This window comes from Dysidea avara, chromosome 6 (assembly GCF_963678975.1).
Source record: "Dysidea avara chromosome 6, odDysAvar1.4, whole genome shotgun sequence".
In the NCBI taxonomy this organism is placed as follows: domain Eukaryota; kingdom Metazoa; phylum Porifera; class Demospongiae; order Dictyoceratida; family Dysideidae; genus Dysidea; species Dysidea avara.
In genome coordinates, this window is record NC_089277.1 from 14,692,664 (window position 1) to 14,712,859 (window position 20,196).

The following is a 20,196-nucleotide window of genomic DNA, read 5'->3' on the forward strand; positions in this document are numbered from 1 at the left end:
CGAACCTGGAATTTGCGGACCTTGCATACTATTAATCTTACATGCCTGATTATTGAAGGATAATTGCTGCTTAGTGTAGGCTACTTTGTGGTGTAATAACCTAAGCTGTTGGATTTCTATGAAGTGAGTGGCAGCTGTTCGAAAACCATAGTGCCCGTTAATTGATAGTTGACTATATATCACGTGAGAAATCATGTTCACGTGAAGGTCTTCTCTTCACACTACAAGGATTACAACATTAATAGTTGTTATCCGAAAAGTGATACACGCTTGCCACGCTTATCGATGTTCAGCGTGGCAATGCTGCAGCTGCTTCTGTGATGGCAACAATATCACAGGATTGGGCAGAGTTTGCCTCTCTGCCCACTGTTTGAATGTGAAAACGGCCTTTTCTTGTATTGATATAAATTAATTAACAACCCTTGTGTTTAAAAAAAAAAAAAAGGTGTTATCTGAAAAGTGAAACATTGTTACCTTTAAGGAACTACAAACTAGGATGTCTGCTCTAGCAGGAGTTCCCAAATGAATGCAGATCACGTGAATACCATACTGTGTTCACGGTTGGCCACTTTCATTTTCAGCATCCTTGTACGTTTCTCTTTAGACTACTTAATAAATCTACTTCAGCAGTCTTCATAATTTCTGGTTATAAATCGTCGGTAGTCAGCAACTCCCATACACTCTCAACACTACAGTGAGAGTGCCCTTAGATCTGTTACCAACCTCAATTCGAGTTAAATCTTTTCCACATCATATAATGCCACGGATGTGGCACATTTTCTACTGTTTAAACTTCTCACTCGTGTGCAAGCATAACAGAAATAAAATTACAGGCACTTCTTGTGTTTAACACAATACAATGAATGGCTTGACAGATATGATGGACTGGTGATGCCACACCCCAGAGTGATTTTGCATGATGGTTGTATGGCTTCTTGTGTATGGAGGTATTTCTCTCTGTGTGTATATAGCTTTGGCTACTTGACCCAAAAAGTGGGGGGGCCAAAACATGCTTTTGAAAATAGTGTGGGGGCCCACCCTTCCGATTCCTATGCCCTTGATTATAAACATCAATAATCATCATTAAAAAAAGGAGACAAAACGAAACACTGCAAGAACACAGTTTTACAACAACCACAAAATGAATGTATGTGTGTGTGTGTGTTTATACAGGACATACATACAAAATACATTATATTACAATATTATAATAGTGCTAACATATCTTCTTCTCTATACAATAACAACTATAAGGACACTCTGACAATAAAATAGTATATTAATATGTACAAATGACATGTTCGATGGTTTGTGATTGCATTCAAAAAAGTCTGTGGGATCATAATGGTGCCCAAATTTTAGCTGTAAAGAAAAGAGAAATCAAAATTCACAATAATGCTATATGTGATATATGTGATAGTCAAAATGGTGTATATGTTACAGTTATATATTCTGTTACTAGGGTGACATCATTGTTACTATGAGGTGAAGCTAAGGACTAGTGTAATAACAATGAGGATGACAACTAACTTATTGTACAATAGTGAAGCCACTCTGTCTAGTTATCACCCAGCACTCCACTGACACACTCTCACACAATGGGATTTAATACATGTTATCAGCTGCAGAGAACCTTATCGCTAACTAGCTAAGAGCAGTGGTGTATCTAGACTTTCCCTATTGGTAGGGCACAGCTAGGGCCTCGACTGGGGTACTGTATGTGCTGCTGAGGGCAGGGCATATCCCTCCCCAGAAATTTTTTGAATTTCAACAGCTGCAAAATGGCATCTGAGGCCATTTCAGCTACAAAAAACATGCTTTTAGGTTTTTATGAGTATATTTAGCTAGCTAGATTGTACAGTAACACTAACAACATTAGAACAACACAACACTACACCTTATACATAAAGAAACGCTACAAGGATTTATAGATATGATGATTATAAAGTACTAGGAAGACACGTCCTTATCAGTATCACCAACAACAGGTGATATATGACGCACTCAATAGCTGGGCGTTAACTAGAATCGTCATAATTATTGGCTTCATGACGGCTCTATACAATTTGGTGAGTAATTTAGTATAGAATAAGTTTCACTTGTTAGATAATGCAATGGCCATGAAAAGCAGGTGATTGTGGGTTTTGTAGTCTTCTGTTTGGTAGGGCACTAGCCAAACTTAGCAGGACCTAGGCCCTACAAAGCCCTGCTGCAGATACGCTACTGGCTAAGAGTGTTGTTTACTAACAACTATAATCTCATACACACAGACAGACAGATTTCCCAGTAGGGTACTTATTGATTAGAGATCATAAGTGTCAGTTTATGATCCCTAATCCATATTAAGTGTCATGTGGAAAACTTGTCTGGTTGAGACTAGCCTACTCCTCACAAACAATTGAGCAAAACGTTGTTACTCAAACATCTAGCCTCACTCTTTCTTTTAGCAAATTCTGTTACATGTTGACTTGATGTGTGTACTATTCAAGTTTCTGCTACAGTTGTTATTACTCTTCTCTTTAGCTCCCAACTCAACTTGGGTGTGATCTCAAGCTTAATATAGTACTCAGCCTCTATTCACTTTGTTACTAAGCCACACTACTCCTAAACTAGCTACATATATGGGACATCAGTATACTATACAAGCACACACTGCTGGTATACTATAAGAACTTACGAGAAGCTGCTCTTTTGCTGGAGGGTTTGTTGCCTCCATTTATTAGTGATACTAACTTGGAGCTGCGACCTGTGAAATGTTAAAGATGTTGAAATACTAAATACATACCCCCCCCCCCCCCCCCCCCCCAAATAAGATAGAAACTCTGAGCAGTTGGACAAGCAAGTGCTCACAAAGGGGTGGAGGGGTGGGGTGGGGTGGGCAAGAGATGTACGTACTGTAAGTTCACTTACATACCTAGAGTACTGGTCTTTTTTGGTGATGGTGGAGGTGAGTCTGAAGACACTGATCCCTGTTTGGGAGACATTGGTATACTGCTGGGTATGGAGCCTTGCCGTGATGTTCTGTGGCTGCGATTTGCTGACGGACTCTCTGGCTTCTTGTCTGATTTCTTGTGTGTGTGAACTAAACAATATCCACAAACTAAAGTACTTATGGACCAGTTTGGCATTAAACTGCTCTACACAATTTAAATCACTAAGTAATCATAGCATTACGCAAATGTTAAACTCAGTGTGCATCAATTAGAATTTCACAAACCTGTCACTAAAATCTTAAACAACACATCAAGGTGACCCTCATCAGTTATTATGTAAGGTTGCTCCACGAAGGCTTTTACTCTTTTTCTCATTTGATGCTGTGAATATGTAAAAGTTGGCATAATCATAGTTGCGTTAGCAAATGGAATAAAATTCTTGACCTCAAAGGCTATACAATAAATCTTAACAACTTGCTAACCTGAGTATAAACTCTCTTAAGATTATTGACAGTTGCTTGATAAGCTGTAGGACTCTTGAACTTTATTCTCAATGAACCGTGTAATGATTTGGGTGGGGTACCCAGATGTACTATCACAGCTTCTACTGGTGGAGGCTGTTGGGAAGAACACAAGTGTACTATCAATGCACTTAATGTTACTGAAGTGTGAACTGTATTTGCTATGTGTGTAGTACACTAGTGAAATACTCTAATAGAACAGTAACTAGTTACTGGCCATGGGTTCTCTTACCATCATTGGCTTCATACAGTACAGTTTGCAGTTCTTCACTTCTCGAGCTATCATTCTCAACTTCTCAAAGTTGACCTATAGACAATTTATGTGAAGTAAAGGTATCCATGTTAATTATTAAATTACATACCATGTTCTCAACCGTTGAGTCATTCCCCAGGTAGATGAATGTGAGATCCTTCTTGGCCACTGGGAAATATGGTATTAATGGTCGATCAGATACTTTGAGAAGATTACGGTATTTTACAAAATTTCTTGTAGGGTCCATGAATAATTCTAAATCCTAAAAAAATCAGAAATTAATCACCATATCACGTGTACAAGTTTCACAACATACTTTTTTCATTTTACGATATTTTCCAGGAACTTTTTCCCATGTTGGTTTTAATCTTTGAACAAGTGAATGACTTAGACCACTAAAGGATTAGTACATTAGATTAGCACATAGACAAGGTGGATGTACACGTACATGTACACAATACACACACACACACACACACACACACACACACACACACACGCACACGCACACGCACACGCACACGCACACGCACACGCACAACATGCACATGGTATGCACACACACTATTCTCACCTTAGTATGGCAAACATTGTATTGTAATTTCTCAAATCCTTCAAGTATTCTACACAACAAATGACATTGATAATCAACATACAGTGTGAATATAGTCAGTCACTGACTTGCTATCTTGATCATGTGTCTTATAATTTCTGCTCTTCTTGTTGAGCTCTGCTCTTGTAGTATTGTAGTGACGGTCCAGTACAAGTGTTTGTTGGTCATCTGTCAAACAACATCATGTGTTATATGTGTGAGTGTGTGTGTGAGTGTGTGAGTGAGTGAGTGTGTGTGTGTGTGTGTGTGTGTGTGTGAGTGAGTGAGTGTGTGTGTGTGTGTGTGTGTGTGTGTGTGTGTGTATGTGTGTGTGTGTATGTGTGTGTGTGTGTGTGTGTGTGTGTGTGTGTGTGTGTGTGTGTGTGTGTGTGTGTGTGTGTGTACATCAGTGAGTATTTGTGAGCAGCATTGTAAGTGGGTCAGTGCTGTTGACGCGTTTGACCCACAGACCCGAATAGTAATCCAGATGGGACCTGCATGTGACCCGGTTTAATTAAAATAGAGGCGTGCCCCAAGAGCTAGATTAAAAGTCCACAAGTTCCACTAGTCAGCCCTACATTTTTTTACACTATTAAAAAATTGTCTGCAAGAAGTGAGTAGCTACATATTATCAAGTGGGTGTGGCTCCACGTACGTATTATCAAGTGGGATGGCTCCACGTAAGTTTACATGCAGCTACAGAATTTCCAGTAGTTAGTACCTACATTTCAAGTAGCAACACGGATCTGGTGATGCATGCATGCCCACAAAGCACAGCTAGTACAATTCCGATAAGTGCGCGTGGCTCTACATACCCTGCACAGACAGCAAAGCATATTCCTGAATGGTCAGTGTGGCTCCACATAAGTTTCTTGAGTGTTTACAACTGCATTTCCATCAATACAATCGAGCTTGTTAACTTATAGTCACACGTGATCTCATCCGGGTCAGACCCAGATATTCAGTGAAGTGGATAAGACCCACTTGACCCGGACAAAATGTGACCCAAATGACCTGGCCTACTCACAACACTGTTTGTGAGTATTTGTGAGTATGTATGTATGCATGTGTGTGTGTGTGTGTATGCATCCGTAAGTATGTGTAACCATTAGTACATCGGTACAAGATGTGACAAAAGTTTGCATAATTGACTACCACACTGTTACACATCAGTGAAAATCAAGACTGATCTAAGAAAATATCTGATGCATAACAATGAACAGCAAGTGTCGAGGTGGGAGCCCCCCACCCCTACTCCATCAGATAGTTTCTTATTCGCATCCTAACAGTAAACTTTTTAAAGCACAATTTTGTTATTGATTTCAACAGTTTGCAACATCACTTGTGTCATCAATACGATACAGTTTGAAAAACACAAGACAACACCTTCCAGTATATACTGTAAGGATGCATAATACATGTATATGTGTAGTGCATATTAAATGCATAACAAACATACTTCTTCAAACTTTGAAATATTGACATGTAAGTGTGGTCCGTGTCTACTCCACAGATCATCAAGGTATTCCGTTGCATCAATATCACAGAACACCAGAGAGTCCTACGTGGATAACAACACAATTAACTCATCACAACATTACTACTTGTCACTGTGCAATTTTTAATTATGGACACACCAAACACACATTAGGTACATCATGCTTACTATTCTAGTGAACTCTTGTGCGATGACTTGTGGATCTAACTTGAGTATTTGTTTATGTATTTTGCTCTCTTTGATCATTTCCTGAAATAAGGAATAAATAATAATTATACGTAACAACTGCTTATCTCTAAGGCATGTCTTGCTCTCACCTGTTGAACTTCTTCTTGTATCAGAGTTGCCAATGTGTCTCTTTTCTTTAGATAATATCTGTGTACACAAAGTGTGACAATTGTGTGTTTAAAAATATGTGAAGGAGTAACTATGTAATACCTGCTATTTAATCCAATAAAGTTATGCAGGTCAGCCAGGTGTTCGGGTAGTACTGAGTTACGGACTGGTCCCTCCCTGCCGGCCACCGTTACCAAAGTGATACAATAATTCCTGTACAGAATAAATGGCACATAGAATGACTTCGACCTAGATATCACAACACACTTACTGTCTGACATTTTGGCTAAGGTCGTCTGGAAAAAACTCTCGGACAGCTCTTTCTATGACCTCACCAACTGTAGTTTTCTAAAGTTGACATACAAATACAGTAGTAAATATAAGAGCACTTTAATGTCTACTTCCATACACTCACTTGAGAGACACTTATAAACTTGTAGGAGTGATCCAGTGTATACAACTTGATGACAGCATCCACAAGAGTGCCACTTTTACTAGAAGTGTTTGTATTTATAACTGTGAGTGGCTCATTTAAATCAATGTTGTTTAGATTTCCAACAGATGAAGACTGTTTTATCTAAAAACCATAATCATAGACTCATTAAAAGCATGAGCATTAAACCGGGGTGTTTAAAGCTACATACAAAACTCAGGGAGATTCACAGAAAAAAAATTCTCTACCTCTCCATCTGTCATGTCCACTCCATAGGCTGCTATGTCATCTACAGAAGCTCGTTTTGCCAGAGGAGCTTTCCGTTTACCTGAACTACTACGTCTTTCTACACTTGTTGTATGCATGGATGATGCACTGCGTGGCCGAGGAGGATGTAGATCTGTTTCTTCTGGATCATAAGTGCTTTGCCTACAAGTAAAAGAAGAAACTTAAAACAGCACACATGTTACATCCGTGTGTATGTAAAATGTGTGCCTGCATGCATGCTTACCGTTTCATTGCTTTATTTACTTCCTTAGTGACTTTGTGAGTCACACTACGAAGAATTTTCACTGGATCTCTGAGTTTAATTCTTGGAGACCCTATTGTACAAAGTGTGGATAACACTGCACAATTGGGTGTGGCTCTAAGAGATCACCTGATTCCCTGCTGGAGCCACTCCCACCTCTGGATTTTGCCTGTAGGGAAGATCCACGAGGTCTCATCGGAGGAGGGGCTGGTGTATTGTTTCTTGTCTGTACTGTACTAGCTGTATCCATCTGTGGTGAGCAATAAATACAGTAAATAAAATTCTAATTAATGCCTAACACAAATACAAAGGTACGTATCATGTTTAAGTATGTATGTGTAAATATATACAACATCACCAACCTGATCAATTACTGATGATGGAGTGTTACGAACAAAACTCTTGTATGCTGTAAAGAAACAGCAAGCACATAACAGCTAGCTATATGTATCATTAAAAAAATACGGTTAGTACAGTAGCATACAGCGGGTTGTCTGTGCAAGCTCTAAACTTTTGCAACAGCCTCCAGCATGAGCTTCTGTGATTGCTACTGTAAACCTATGAATGATTTCTCCATAATTCTATGTGGATACTATGACAGAAGAAAACATTATGGGTTTGAAAACACTACCTCTTCACTCCAATATTTTGAATTTTGTGAGTAAGTGTCAATGTGCAAAATTCACAAAACTTTGGAACTTACACAGATAACCCGCTGTATGGTAACTACTGGTTTAATTTTATACTAAAGTCTGTTACCTGGAAAATTGCTTTTCACAACTAATTCCAATTTGTAGTTGTTCTGTAGTAGCTTTTGAGCCTACACATGTAATAAACTGATTACTACTCGACTGTGTAATACTTTATGTGTACCTTTGTCAATGACATCTTTTCACAATTAGAATTGTTGATGGAAACAAGCTGGAAAGAAAAATACAAACAATAAAACAAGCAGCTTACACAAACACCCATACTTGCAGCACACACACACACACACACACACACACACACACACACACACACACACACACACACACACACACACACACACACTACACACATATATTATTACTTGATCTCCTACTCGGAGTCCCTTCTGGTGGGCGGCTGACCCAACTAGCACACCAATAACAAAGATAAGTGGCTCCATGTCATGCCCTCCACCAATCTGGAAATCTATTGCAGTCTTAGCTGCTTCTCTTTCCTGGTGGGCATTAAAAAGAACACAGCAGTAACCATGAATAATGAGCACTTGGCAAGTCACTTACCAATTCAATGGTACGAGGTTTAGAGTAAGTACTTCTTGCGATATCCAGTGCTCTTAGAGGACCAAGTTTGTTCTAAAACATTTTAAATATACATGTACATGTGTCTAAGGATACCAGAGGAGGTACAACACGAATTAAGCGCTATTGAAAAGAATTCACAGTAATTGCATTCTTCAAAATGGTTACATCACAGAAAATTAATCCGTAGACAAATTTTGATGAACTACAGTACAAAGCTACTTAGACACTTGTACAGTTGATTTTCACTGGTTTTCTCCTCCCAACTTGCTGCTTGGCTTTATTTTGTACGGTTAGTTATTCACCACGTGACAGTTCCTCCAAAAGGCTATATATATCGAAACTGAACCACTGGGATAGATTGCACCGTTGAATTAAGCATAAGAAAAGAGTTTAATCGGCACGTATTTTTCGTTGATAACTCCACGAAATAACTTCCCTGTACAAACATATGCGCTCACGTGTGCGTGTCGTACCTCCTCTATTAGAATACTAACAACTTTAAACAGGCTGTGGGACTAGGTGTCCTACAGACCTTCAGCACTTGTGCTGTAAAGCCTTAATAAATAAATAAATAACAGGCGGTAACTAACTCACCTCTCCTTTTAGGAGTTCTTCAAACCTATCCAGGAACCCAGTCATCTCATCATCACCATCAAAATCACCATAGTGATTGGTGACCCAGTGTAGTACTATGTGTATTATCTGTAATTAGATCATGTGAGCATAAACTAGCAAACAAAGAGACAAACAAACACGCACACACTAAAGTACACACTTACCCGATCATGAACTTCAGTTCTCTCATTCCAGCTGGTCATTAACTTGTCAAAGATCTGTCCTGGTGATGTGAGGAATGTTCGGTAGGTCAACAGAAAGTCAGCAGGGTAGGAATCATCCACACTCTCCTCCAGTAAGTGATCTAGTAGTTGGTCTGGAGTAGCCTGTCAACCAGTAAATGATATGTAAAATAGTTTGCAATATATTAAGATGCATATGCATGCATACATGCACGCGCCCACACCCACACACTACACACACACCTGGATGATAAAGTACCCTTCTCTTTTAGGACCAGCCGCACGTAACTCCATCACTTTAACAGTTTGTCCGTCCTCATCAGTCTCCCTCTTGATGTGTTCCTCTCCTTCATGGATGATCTCACTGAACTCACTGATGTGTAGGAACCCATACTGGAGGGGAGGAGAAGGTCACAAATTGAATGTACAACAGTCATACACAGTAGTGCATAAACGAAAGTACTGTATTCGTTCAATAGCTCGAAGGGTGCATTATTTGAATGACATAAGCGAAGTTTGAATTTTGCGTATGGCAACCTGGTTATATTGTCAAACAGAAGACTGCAAGAATCCGACTGCTCATCACGTCATGATCAATTTTCGCTGTGGGCAGTTACACTTGAGACACTAGAAAGTAATGGAAGGTGTATGTGAAGCCATTAGGTGTCTGACAAGTTAATTAGCTCGCGTCACACAAGTGACCACACCCACTGATAATCACGAAGTGTACAGTTGGGGAAAGCTGCAGAGAAAGAACATTCGTGAGTTGTGTACTGCTGTAATATTTTTAAACAGCAGCTATATCTTGTTGTGTGCTTTCTTCTGCTGTCATATCTTGTTAAACAGACAGATAATAGTGTCAATGTGAGAAATTCCATTTGCCAGAGCCAAAACGACGACTATTGTTTATTGAATTAAGCTACAATACACTCAAAATTATGCCACTGCATAATTCTAGCTATAGCTACATACAATGTTCACAAAAGCTTTGAATGTTGCACTTAAACCTTCGAAGCGTAAAATCGGCATTTGTTTATGCACTAATACACAGTAAGATATACAGACAGACAGACACCTACAAACAAAAAACAGTATGCTCACCTGACAGTCTTTTGATGCCAGTAATCTACCACTGTGAAGTGTCACCTTTAGTGAATGGTTGATGCCGTAACTGTTGGAAAAGGAAAAGAATCACTAAAGAGTACGTTAGCTGATGGACATATACCATACAAATAAAGCTGTTTCATACCTTTCTCCAACATGTAAGAGTTTCTCTTGGTCTTGTTCTCGACAAAATTTCAGACATCCATTCAACACTACATACCAGCTGTCAACCTGTAAAGAACATTTCATACATATATGTATACATGGGGATTAAAGAGGGAAACTCCTAGTACAGAAGTAACTGCTAAACTCTTAAAAGCACACAACCAATGCTATAACTTTGTATGTAAATAATAAGAAACATTATCATGATTTATGATACTGTAAATGGGGAAAGTTTCGCTGGGCGAAAATTTCACAGTTAAGGCTTACTGAGACTATTCATGGTGAAAGTTTCGCGGTAAAGCTTAAACGTAGCTATATAGTACACTGTAAATTATTGATTTAGCGAGGAAACTTTTGTGGTTTGCTTTGAAACCACAAAAAACGCGAAACTTTCCTCCGTTTACGGTATACACAAGAATTGAAATGCTGCACACACAGGCACGCACACGCACACACACACACACACACACACCTCTTCTCCATTGTTGATAATGATAGTGTTGTCTTCGTCAACAGTTTTGAGTACCATCAACTTGAGAATGGAGCGACGTACAGCAGATGTGAGCTTAGAGAAGGCCTAGTAACAGAATAAACAAATTAGGACAGTCAACATGTGTATAGAGTTATATGTACAAGGACGAACGTTACGGCCTAACATATGCAGTCAATTACATGGTAAAACCTCGTTAAGAGAACCACTCATGGGACAAAAACTTGGCTACTATAATGAGGGGTCTTATTAATGATGTCATGAAACACACCTTAGCTATGTTTGGGACTTACATACATGTACTTGACAATGGTCACTATAACGAGGTGGTCTTATTAATGAGGTTATGAAGTACATCTAAGCTATGTTTGACATGGTCACTATAAAGAGGTAGTCTTATTATTGAGGTGGCTGTATTTATAAATACATTACAATAATACAGAAACCAACTGGATACTCTGGTATTTAATGAGCATAATAATAATATACATTATAAAAACATATAATATATACCACCCACAAACAAATTAGCACACTGCAAAGAAAGCTACACCCTTTGAAGTGACACTCCCAAACAGTTAGCCCAGCCTAATAGGGCATGGCTACACTAACAGATTGTTTTGGATACAAGTCGTGGTGTGTAATTCTTGTCACTGATGTGTAACTCACACTAGTGCTACAGTAGGTAAGCCATTGAGTTATAACACTAGTGTACACCCAGTAGTGCTGAGACAATGGAGCTCCATTCAGTGTGTAATACACACAATAATGATAGACTAAGCAAATTACATGGCACTTTAAAATGTGATAATACACTATGGTGGTATGATTACCAGTAGTACTACTGAGTTAGGGAGAATTGTGTGTGTACATGTAGTGTGAAGCATGGCTATAATGTGCAGGATGAGTGTGCGTGTTTGTGTGTACTGTATGTGTGCGCGCGTGTTTGTGTATGTGTGCGCACGTGTGTGTACGCATACGCATACATGAGTGTGCATGTGTGTGTGTGTGTACATATGCATACTGTACATGTACATGAGTGTGTGCATGCAGGTATGTGTAGTGTTACATTCATGCATGCACACGTATGCATGAATGTATACAATTACCTGTATACACACAACCAAACTACTGCACACATCTACACCCTTGACCCGTATGACATATGTACAGAGTTTATACACCTGTACACCAGTGTATGAATGTACAACATTACTTATACACTTCTTATCTCGTCAACAGAAGTGGTACACTTACCGGCAACATTGCTAGCACATCCAACAATCCCTCTATGTCTTCTTCAGTTCTCTCATGGGGTGGCTTTGACAGACAAGATAATACACAATCCAGAGTGCCACTGGACCCCTATAGGGAAAGGAGTGTAACATATGTCTGTATGCATCATGTAGATAATACAGTATCCTTCGTTCTCACTGTTGTAAGCAATATTATTATATATTGTAATTGAAAAACTATATACAGTAGTCGCATGTATATATGCTGGCCATAAAAGTGCTCCAGCCTTTTTTTTCTTCTCATGAGTCAAACTTACTGGTGTGTTTGCTCATGTATAACTGTGAGCATGCATGTAAGTGTGTGTAAGTGTATGCTGCTCGCACATACTGTCTGTGGTCAAGTAAGCATGCACGATCTACTACAGATGTACAAGTACACACTGCTTACATACCTCAGACATTTCAGATTCTTCATCAGAATCAACTACAGTTTAGAGACAACACAGACAATGGACACTTGTAGACACAATACACACACAATACAATGACTCATCACATATCTTAACAAAGCCAATCCATGGCAACCATTCAAATGAACTATATAGTGTATTGTATGGGCTTCCAATAGGCCTAATTCAATTTACAATGTCCAATTTTTAATGCAAACACAATTCAGGGCAGACAGTATCAAAAAAAGATTTTCTTGGCATTCAAATTAAAATCACATCTGGTACTGAGTGAGCATTAAATAGAGTAAAGAGTCTTGTACACATATATATGAGCAATCAATGATACTACAATTTGCCATATACAAAGGCACAAACACACAATACTAGTGTACATAAAATTACACACACACTTACTGTCACTTGTTCTATCTACTGGGTACATTTCATCATCCTAAGATTAAACGAGAGGTTAACAATTACTGTAAAACCATATATACTGTACATTTATCAACTGACATACAGGTACGTGTAACTGTGCTCACATGACATGTGATACACACAATGTTGTTACACTAAGCCTACGATGAATTCATTACATAAAACTTATTGGAGGATCTATATGCCCTAGCGTTGATGACAGCCATGTTTATTAAGAGTCACTCCCATAAACACATTCTACATATCAGGGACAACAATTAAGTCACTACACTACACTAAATACTATCAACAAACACATCAAGGCTGGACTAGTAAGGTACATATACATGACTGAGTACACACACCCATCATAATTATACTAGGTATCCAGCAACCATACAATGCCAAATCTTGTTTAATACACATTAATATGAGCACATATATATGTGACATAGCCTAGAGCAATCAACAACATGAAGCTACAACACAAAACATAAAAACAGTGCATGTATATGGTTTAGTTCTAACACAAAACACATTCCCATGGGCTAGTGGCTACCACACCATTCAGGTGTTACTAATGACAATAAATGGCTCCAATAGATAGTGGTTGTAGTGGAGTTGATGTGACTCCAAATGTGATTGTGTTTGTTGAGTTAAGTACCCTCCAAATTAGATTATCACATTTAGCTGTCTATATCCCTGTCTGGAATGTGAATAGATCTGTGTGTTTGTTTACATGTGTGTGCATGTGCATATGTGTGCACAAGTGCATGCATGTGTGTGTGTGTGTGTGTGTGTGTGTGTGTGTGTGTGTGTGTGTGTGCGTGCGTGCGTGCGTGTGTGTGTGTGTGTGTGTGTAGTGTACATGCTCCTATTGCATACACACATACAAGTGTACTTACAGACAATAATGAAGACACGGATCCGCTCAAGTGGCCGGGCACATCCAGTCTCTTGCCATTCTTATAGTTACTACTGGCCAGTTCACTGTCATCTCCTGACCTAGCACTGTAAGTAAGTGACATATTATCATCCACAATGATGGATGACTCGTAAGCTTTATCCAAACTATCATTCGATAAAGATCTTGGTAATGATACTTTAACAGGACATGATACTCTCCTTGAGAGTGATATCGGAGAATTTGAAAACACTTCATCATTACTTGCTCCACTAATGGTACTATCACGAGTAGCCTCACTTCTATGATGTGAGAAACGAAGACTACTAAATAAGTCCAAGTCATTTAGATCTCTGGGGTACTGGGATTCAGACCCCGTCAAGTGATCCGATTCACTAATCTCTGTAATGTTCCCATCACTAACTGAGTTTGGAAGTGTTCCACCCTTGCCATCCGTGATTGTTGAGCTTTGGTCGTTCATTGGATAAATTGGTAAACTGCTGACAGAGTTTTTGATCCCAAAAACACGTTTTGGTGGAGAACATGATCTGGTAAACTGTCCTGATACACCATCCATGTCTTCAGGTGACCGTTGACCAGATGAACCAGTTGTTGGTGTGGACGATAATGGCTGTTCTGTTAAACTGGGGTAGTTGAACTACACAAGAACAACAAAATCAAACATATTCAATGAACATTTAATATTCTAAATAGACGCAAAAAATTTTATAGACATGTAAATATAGATGTTCTGTTCCATTGCAATAAATTAAAAAAGGTAAGGGATTTAAAGACACTGTCCCCTATATTGAACCATACACCCATTAATCAACTCAGTACAATATCAACATGCTGCATGAATCAAAGGGAAAACACAAACTAAATTACTAACACAAACTAAATTACTAACACAAATTAAATAACCATCCCAGGTTGCAGTGACCCTACAAATTGCTACATCCAATTTAATAATAAGTTCAGCTGCTGCTACTGGCCCTGATAAGGGCAGCTTTACAAATGCCACCCCCACTGTGTACTGTAATATTAGAGCTATGAATACATAGCTAAGTCACAAGATATTACAATGTAAGCAAATCCCTACAACTAGTTGAGCATTTTTATTAAATTGATAAGTGCACGTGTCCCTTTTAAGCTAGGTAAAGAAGATTTTCCTGCTAAGGAACTACACATGGCAAAATCACATTAACACAATTTGGCAGTTCTCCTAATGTAGGTGAGTCATACTATATGTAACCATAACAACAGACATATTTAAAGACTTGTGTACAACAATGTATTGTACATATTTGTACGTATGCACCCCTATATGGTTGGCACTGAAACCATTTTAATGATTTTGTTTTCACTGAAAATGGAGCCTTTAAAAATAAACAAGTACTATAAATTTAAGGGACCAGTTTTTCCTGGCCCATACGATACTGTCAGATAGTTTTGAGGTTGGAAGTTATATTAAAACTGTATAAGTCAATTTGGACTGCAAATTGTCTCTTTTAAGTATGCCTGTAAAACTATGTTGTAATTGTGGCCTGGAACTATGTATTACCACAGCATGGGGTTTCACTATAATTATACTAAAATTTCTTCATATCAAAAAGTAGCCAGCTGCTATAAGAAGAAATGGTCGGAAACTGGTCAATACGTATCTAAGGATGTTGCATTATACATGCACAAACCCTTGAAAATGTATGCAGAAAAAACACCTTTTCCTCAAACCGTATGCATGTAAATGTTGTCACTTTTACACTACACATATACACAACTAAAAACTTTAATGTGATCTATTTTATTGTCACTATGCATTTCATATATGGGTTTTGTAGTGAATTGGTGAGGCATCCAGCCAGCTGAAGCTTCAACAGTATACCTGGCTTCCCCTCTCACACTGAAATACCTTATGTTTAATGGGCTACTTATCACCTATGAGCTTGTAAAGAAAATTTCTTTGTTACATCACTCAACACTTATACCTTCAAACACTTAAAGCCTAGACAGTGAACCTTCTATTAAAATGATCTTAATATGTTTACTGTATCACGCTGGTCACTGAGCAATGAAATTCATTTAGAAAAACAGTGGCAACTTTTGGGCAGAAAATTTTTATTTGGGTTTAATTTGACAACGGACAACTGTTGAAAGCAAAACGCATCACTGAAGCATACCTTGATAACGTACACAAATTTAAGGGCAACCAATGTCACGCCCTTTACTAAAAAAGGATAGCACAATAGCATACATGAACTCCCATGAAAACTAAGCTGCATATTCAACAACATACATATTGGCCCTTAGATTTAGTTACATGTAAAAGACTCTGATAACACAAACTCACCTTTAATAGTTCGGTTTGTTCTATCACTAGACACATTTCGTTTCTATGGTAACTATCGTAGGAGCATTTACCAATACTGGAAAAGAAACATAGATATTATATAACACCATACGCAAGCAACCTATACACACGTACCCCGCATGCACACACACACACACATACACGCGAACACACACACATACACGCGAACACACACAATGCATACACTAACCTCATTCCATTCAAGAACAATTGGCTGGCTATCAATACACTACCACTCAATATATAATACCAGCAAGTAGCCAAATCTTCAACACTTAAATAACAAAAACACAAGCACATGAAGTAACATGAGATACTATAAAAGTCAACTGACATATATACAGAACCCCTAGCCACACTTGTTTACCACACACTAGTTCTAGCAAACAGCACTATACCCAGTATATCTAAGATGTACGTTAAGTTACACTATGCTATCTGGGTACAAGAAGACACAGCAATTATAAAAGAAAGAGTCTTTGAAATCTGCTGTATATATAAACAGCTTTATACTACTGTACAGCCCTCTGCAGTAAATCACCAGAAAGCTCACCATGCATTTGTTTACTATCTTATACACTACACACACTGCTACCCATTACTACACTACATAACACATACAATATGTTATTGTTATCAAAGGGGAGCTTCTCCAGCCCAAACATGTTGTTCTCTTTATGATGTTTATCTTATTTCTATATGCCAGTAGGGACCTGGTTGTACAGCAGAGTCACAAATTAGAGACCTACAGTGTATTTATATCCTCTTCTTTACATGTGCTGTAAATGCTCAATTTAAGTTGTGTAGTTACAAAGCTCACTCACTACATGAAGAATTACTCCAGTGGGGGCTATGGTAGTGTACACACAAATCTAAGGGAGCTACACCACAAAACACCAACTCTATACCACAAGAAAAACAAACTACTTGAAGATTGTGGAAGAAAACATTTCTAATAGATCTTTCAGACTTAAAACAAATCTCTAACTCTACATTAGCCAGCTTATCAGCTGGTACAATAATACTCTATAGAGATTTTATATTTACAATGTATCTACAAACTTACTCATATAGAATAGAATTACTGGCTACAATCTCACAAGATAGTTCTTCAGCCAAAGTTCTAAAACAACAATAATGAAAGACAAAATAGAACAACTTTGTTTCAACATACACACAACTCTAACACCAAGAGAACAACTACGCTGAATCACTCAACACCTGGGCAATATAGCGAAGGCGTACAAGTGCGACAATTAGCAACAAAGGCACGGGAAGCCCCACAACAGTGCCATTAACAAATTAAGTGGCATCACTATGTAAACCAACCAACCACCCCACAACCAACTAACTGATGAGATCACGTAGACAAAACACCTGTATATATTTGTGTATATCTATAAACTGGATGATTAGATTGTATATGTACTAAACTGTGTTCTCACAAATGTTAGAAAAACAGCTTAACATTGCTGTACCGCTAGCTCTGTGAGACATTAGTACATTACAAGTGTGTCACACGGTGAAGTCACATGTGTCTAACAGACAATGATGAGTCGTACACAACACACTCGTGTGCCCCATCACATGTGGGTAATCACATGGATTATACATCCCATATCAACGAAACTTGACACTATGATACAAAAGTAAACAGCTATAGCTGATGAGTTTTCACTTTTATGAGTTAATCACTTTGTATATACATAACTCCAGAGATGAAAAGAAGAAAGCAGATATGTCAGACCTTTACAACAAAACCCATGCTTCTACTGTAATTTTAATTTTGAAGGCCTTCACACATATTTGCAACAGCAAAACAACATCAAACAAACATCTGGTTCCTAAGTGTCTTGTATCAAAGACCTTCATACCATCTTCATATATCTACACTTGTGCGACACATCTGAAGGGATCAATTGCTATACATGTACTTGAGCAAATAGTTAACATAAATAGAAGGAGATGAGGCACGTCAACCTTGTGCCTCTTGAATACACAACAGTACACTCTGTCATATTGTACAAAAGTCTTAAAATCTGTCATCTTAGGAGTGCTGGAGACGCTGATTGTTCAACAGGAAACCATCTAGCTCAAACTACTAACAGAAAACCCATAGAAAGTATCTGAATATGAAACTTGAACCAAGTCTGGCTCAAACAATATGTGACTGGATTTTGGAAAAACGATCCAAATCGCACATTAGAAGTTCCGAGATAAACGGTTTTAAAGAATTGAAGCCAGCATAACTCTCCAAGGATAGCAAGCACGCGTATGAAATTTACACAAAAGATGCATCAATCTGTTACCTTTCAAGCCACTTCCAGTAATTGTAGCTGCTTGTACAGTTTCCCGCCAAATAAGATAGAAAATCTGAGCAGTTGGACGAGCGAAGTAGTATCACGAGTGCTCACAAAGGGGTGGAGGCTGGGGGGTGGCGGGGAGGGCAAAAGTTAGACCTCAAAATGGAGGCAGACCACGATTGGAGTCCAGACACGAGATTACAGGGCTGTGCTGGCTCCTTAGTGGCTGATATGTAGCAAAATCAACAGAGAACACGTCTGGCCAACATTATAAGGCTGTCCACCAGTAAACCACTGACTCTTGCCAAGCCAGGTCCTTCACAAGGCCTGAAACCGCCATTTGAGCACTCCACACCACCCAGAAAAGACGTGTGTAAAAACCAGCCTGGTGTAGTTTGAGTAGTGCTGAGGGTCAAAACTTGTAGTACGATAGTGTAGCTATCCACTGGTGGTGTTAGTTTGATTTTGCCTGATGTGCGATTTGGATCGGTTCTGTAAAATCTGGTCACATATATGGCTATTCAGAGCTGAGCCAATAAGACCATTGCAGGTATGGTTAAGTGGTAATAGTAGATATAAATAGGTGATAACTAGATTACCTGGTATTATACAGGATGGGCTGGGAATTGTTGATGTATCATTGACTGGGTTGTGCAAAAACATGTTTATCATGACATCATTCTAGATTACATCATTTGTAAAGTGAGTTGTGTAAGCTTGATGTGGTAGGATCTGAGAAAGTGTGAAGGTGTGTGTGCGTAGTGTTGTGTGTGCACGTGGCGTGTGTGTAGTGTTGTGTGCACGTGTGCGTGTAGTGTTGTGTGCACGTGGCGTGTTTTTATTTATTTATTTTATTAATGCTTTACAGCACAAGTGCTGAAGGTCTGTAGGACACCTGGTCCTACAGCCTGCTCAAAGACTTTAGCTACTTAGACTTTGTGTGTGTAGTGTTGTGTGCACGTGCGCGTGTAGTGTTGTGTGTGCATGTGGCGTGTGTGTGTGTGCGTGCTTACTGTGTGTTTATTTGCAATGTGGGCCATGCACTGTATATGTACCATAACAGCACACAAGATATTAAACCACCCAATACAAACCCACATTAGCTAATATCACTTCCTACAACATCACAAACAAAGTTTACTGTTATTACTATCTTTCATTACCATCCTACACTGACAGCTTTAAAAAACATTTTAACACAGCAACACTTTCTACAAAGACCGACATAGCAATAAACAAGTGCCTACACTGGGTGACTTCAAAGCCACAAAGTAAACTGTATGACTTTGCAGGTTCTGTGCAACTCACTCTCTGAGTCCTTTGAAGTCTTAAATACCATAACTTCAGGTGACAGGGAAAGTTTAACATTGATAATTAAGAATTTACATACTGTAAATTACCAAGAATAAATTCAGATGTCTCTTGTACACAGTTCTTTTGATGTTGTAACGTGCAATTAACAGACATGGTGTGTGAATTTGATACCGCACCCAGAAATCACCATGTACACCAGTACAAATGTATCCTAGGATACGTGTAAGCATACAGTGTGTCCTATTTCTCAATTAAGTAACTTT

The 20,196-nt window shown here is 38.7% G+C and overlaps 1 protein-coding gene across 2 annotated transcripts in view; it reads right to left on the bottom strand.

The window, feature by feature from the left end:
• Positions 1 to 1,061: 1,061 nt before the first annotated feature.
• The window catches only part of LOC136259194 (rap guanine nucleotide exchange factor 6-like), a 34,963-nt gene continuing 15,828 nt past the window's right edge, over positions 1,062 to 20,196 (bottom strand). Inside the window, exons 1-38 of one of the 2 annotated variants that reach the window (XM_066052675.1) lie at positions 17,491 to 17,751; positions 17,383 to 17,439; positions 16,507 to 16,590; positions 16,296 to 16,371; positions 13,947 to 14,603; positions 13,039 to 13,075; positions 12,628 to 12,659; positions 12,198 to 12,305; positions 10,923 to 11,027; positions 10,431 to 10,516; positions 10,283 to 10,352; positions 9,425 to 9,574; positions 9,164 to 9,325; positions 8,979 to 9,086; positions 8,364 to 8,435; positions 8,168 to 8,299; positions 7,969 to 8,016; positions 7,855 to 7,915; positions 7,458 to 7,504; positions 7,225 to 7,345; positions 7,078 to 7,168; positions 6,815 to 6,995; positions 6,549 to 6,710; positions 6,405 to 6,481; positions 6,236 to 6,346; positions 6,115 to 6,172; positions 5,966 to 6,046; positions 5,759 to 5,860; positions 4,389 to 4,488; positions 4,282 to 4,330; positions 4,024 to 4,102; positions 3,817 to 3,969; positions 3,687 to 3,761; positions 3,416 to 3,550; positions 3,218 to 3,314; positions 2,915 to 3,082; positions 2,678 to 2,746; positions 1,062 to 1,362 (exon numbers count right to left, since the gene is read on the bottom strand). In XM_066052675.1, coding sequence (XP_065908747.1) covers positions 1,340 to 1,362; positions 2,678 to 2,746; positions 2,915 to 3,082; positions 3,218 to 3,314; positions 3,416 to 3,550; positions 3,687 to 3,761; positions 3,817 to 3,969; positions 4,024 to 4,102; positions 4,282 to 4,330; positions 4,389 to 4,488; positions 5,759 to 5,860; positions 5,966 to 6,046; positions 6,115 to 6,172; positions 6,236 to 6,346; positions 6,405 to 6,481; positions 6,549 to 6,710; positions 6,815 to 6,995; positions 7,078 to 7,168; positions 7,225 to 7,345; positions 7,458 to 7,504; positions 7,855 to 7,915; positions 7,969 to 8,016; positions 8,168 to 8,299; positions 8,364 to 8,435; positions 8,979 to 9,086; positions 9,164 to 9,325; positions 9,425 to 9,574; positions 10,283 to 10,352; positions 10,431 to 10,516; positions 10,923 to 11,027; positions 12,198 to 12,305; positions 12,628 to 12,659; positions 13,039 to 13,075; positions 13,947 to 14,603; positions 16,296 to 16,371; positions 16,507 to 16,511 — 3,888 coding nt within the window. In that variant the 5' untranslated portion in view covers positions 16,512 to 16,590; positions 17,383 to 17,439; positions 17,491 to 17,751 and the 3' untranslated portion in view covers positions 1,062 to 1,339. Of the gene's footprint in view, positions 1,363 to 2,677; positions 2,747 to 2,914; positions 3,083 to 3,217; positions 3,315 to 3,415; positions 3,551 to 3,686; positions 3,762 to 3,816; positions 3,970 to 4,023; positions 4,103 to 4,281; positions 4,331 to 4,388; positions 4,489 to 5,758; positions 5,861 to 5,965; positions 6,047 to 6,114; positions 6,173 to 6,235; positions 6,347 to 6,404; positions 6,482 to 6,548; positions 6,711 to 6,814; positions 6,996 to 7,077; positions 7,169 to 7,224; positions 7,346 to 7,457; positions 7,505 to 7,854; positions 7,916 to 7,968; positions 8,017 to 8,167; positions 8,300 to 8,363; positions 8,436 to 8,978; positions 9,087 to 9,163; positions 9,326 to 9,424; positions 9,575 to 10,282; positions 10,353 to 10,430; positions 10,517 to 10,922; positions 11,028 to 12,197; positions 12,306 to 12,627; positions 12,660 to 13,038; positions 13,076 to 13,946; positions 14,604 to 16,295; positions 16,372 to 16,506; positions 16,591 to 17,382; positions 17,440 to 17,490; positions 17,752 to 20,196 lie in introns of those variants that run through there. The other variant, XM_066052674.1, reaches the window with a different exon arrangement.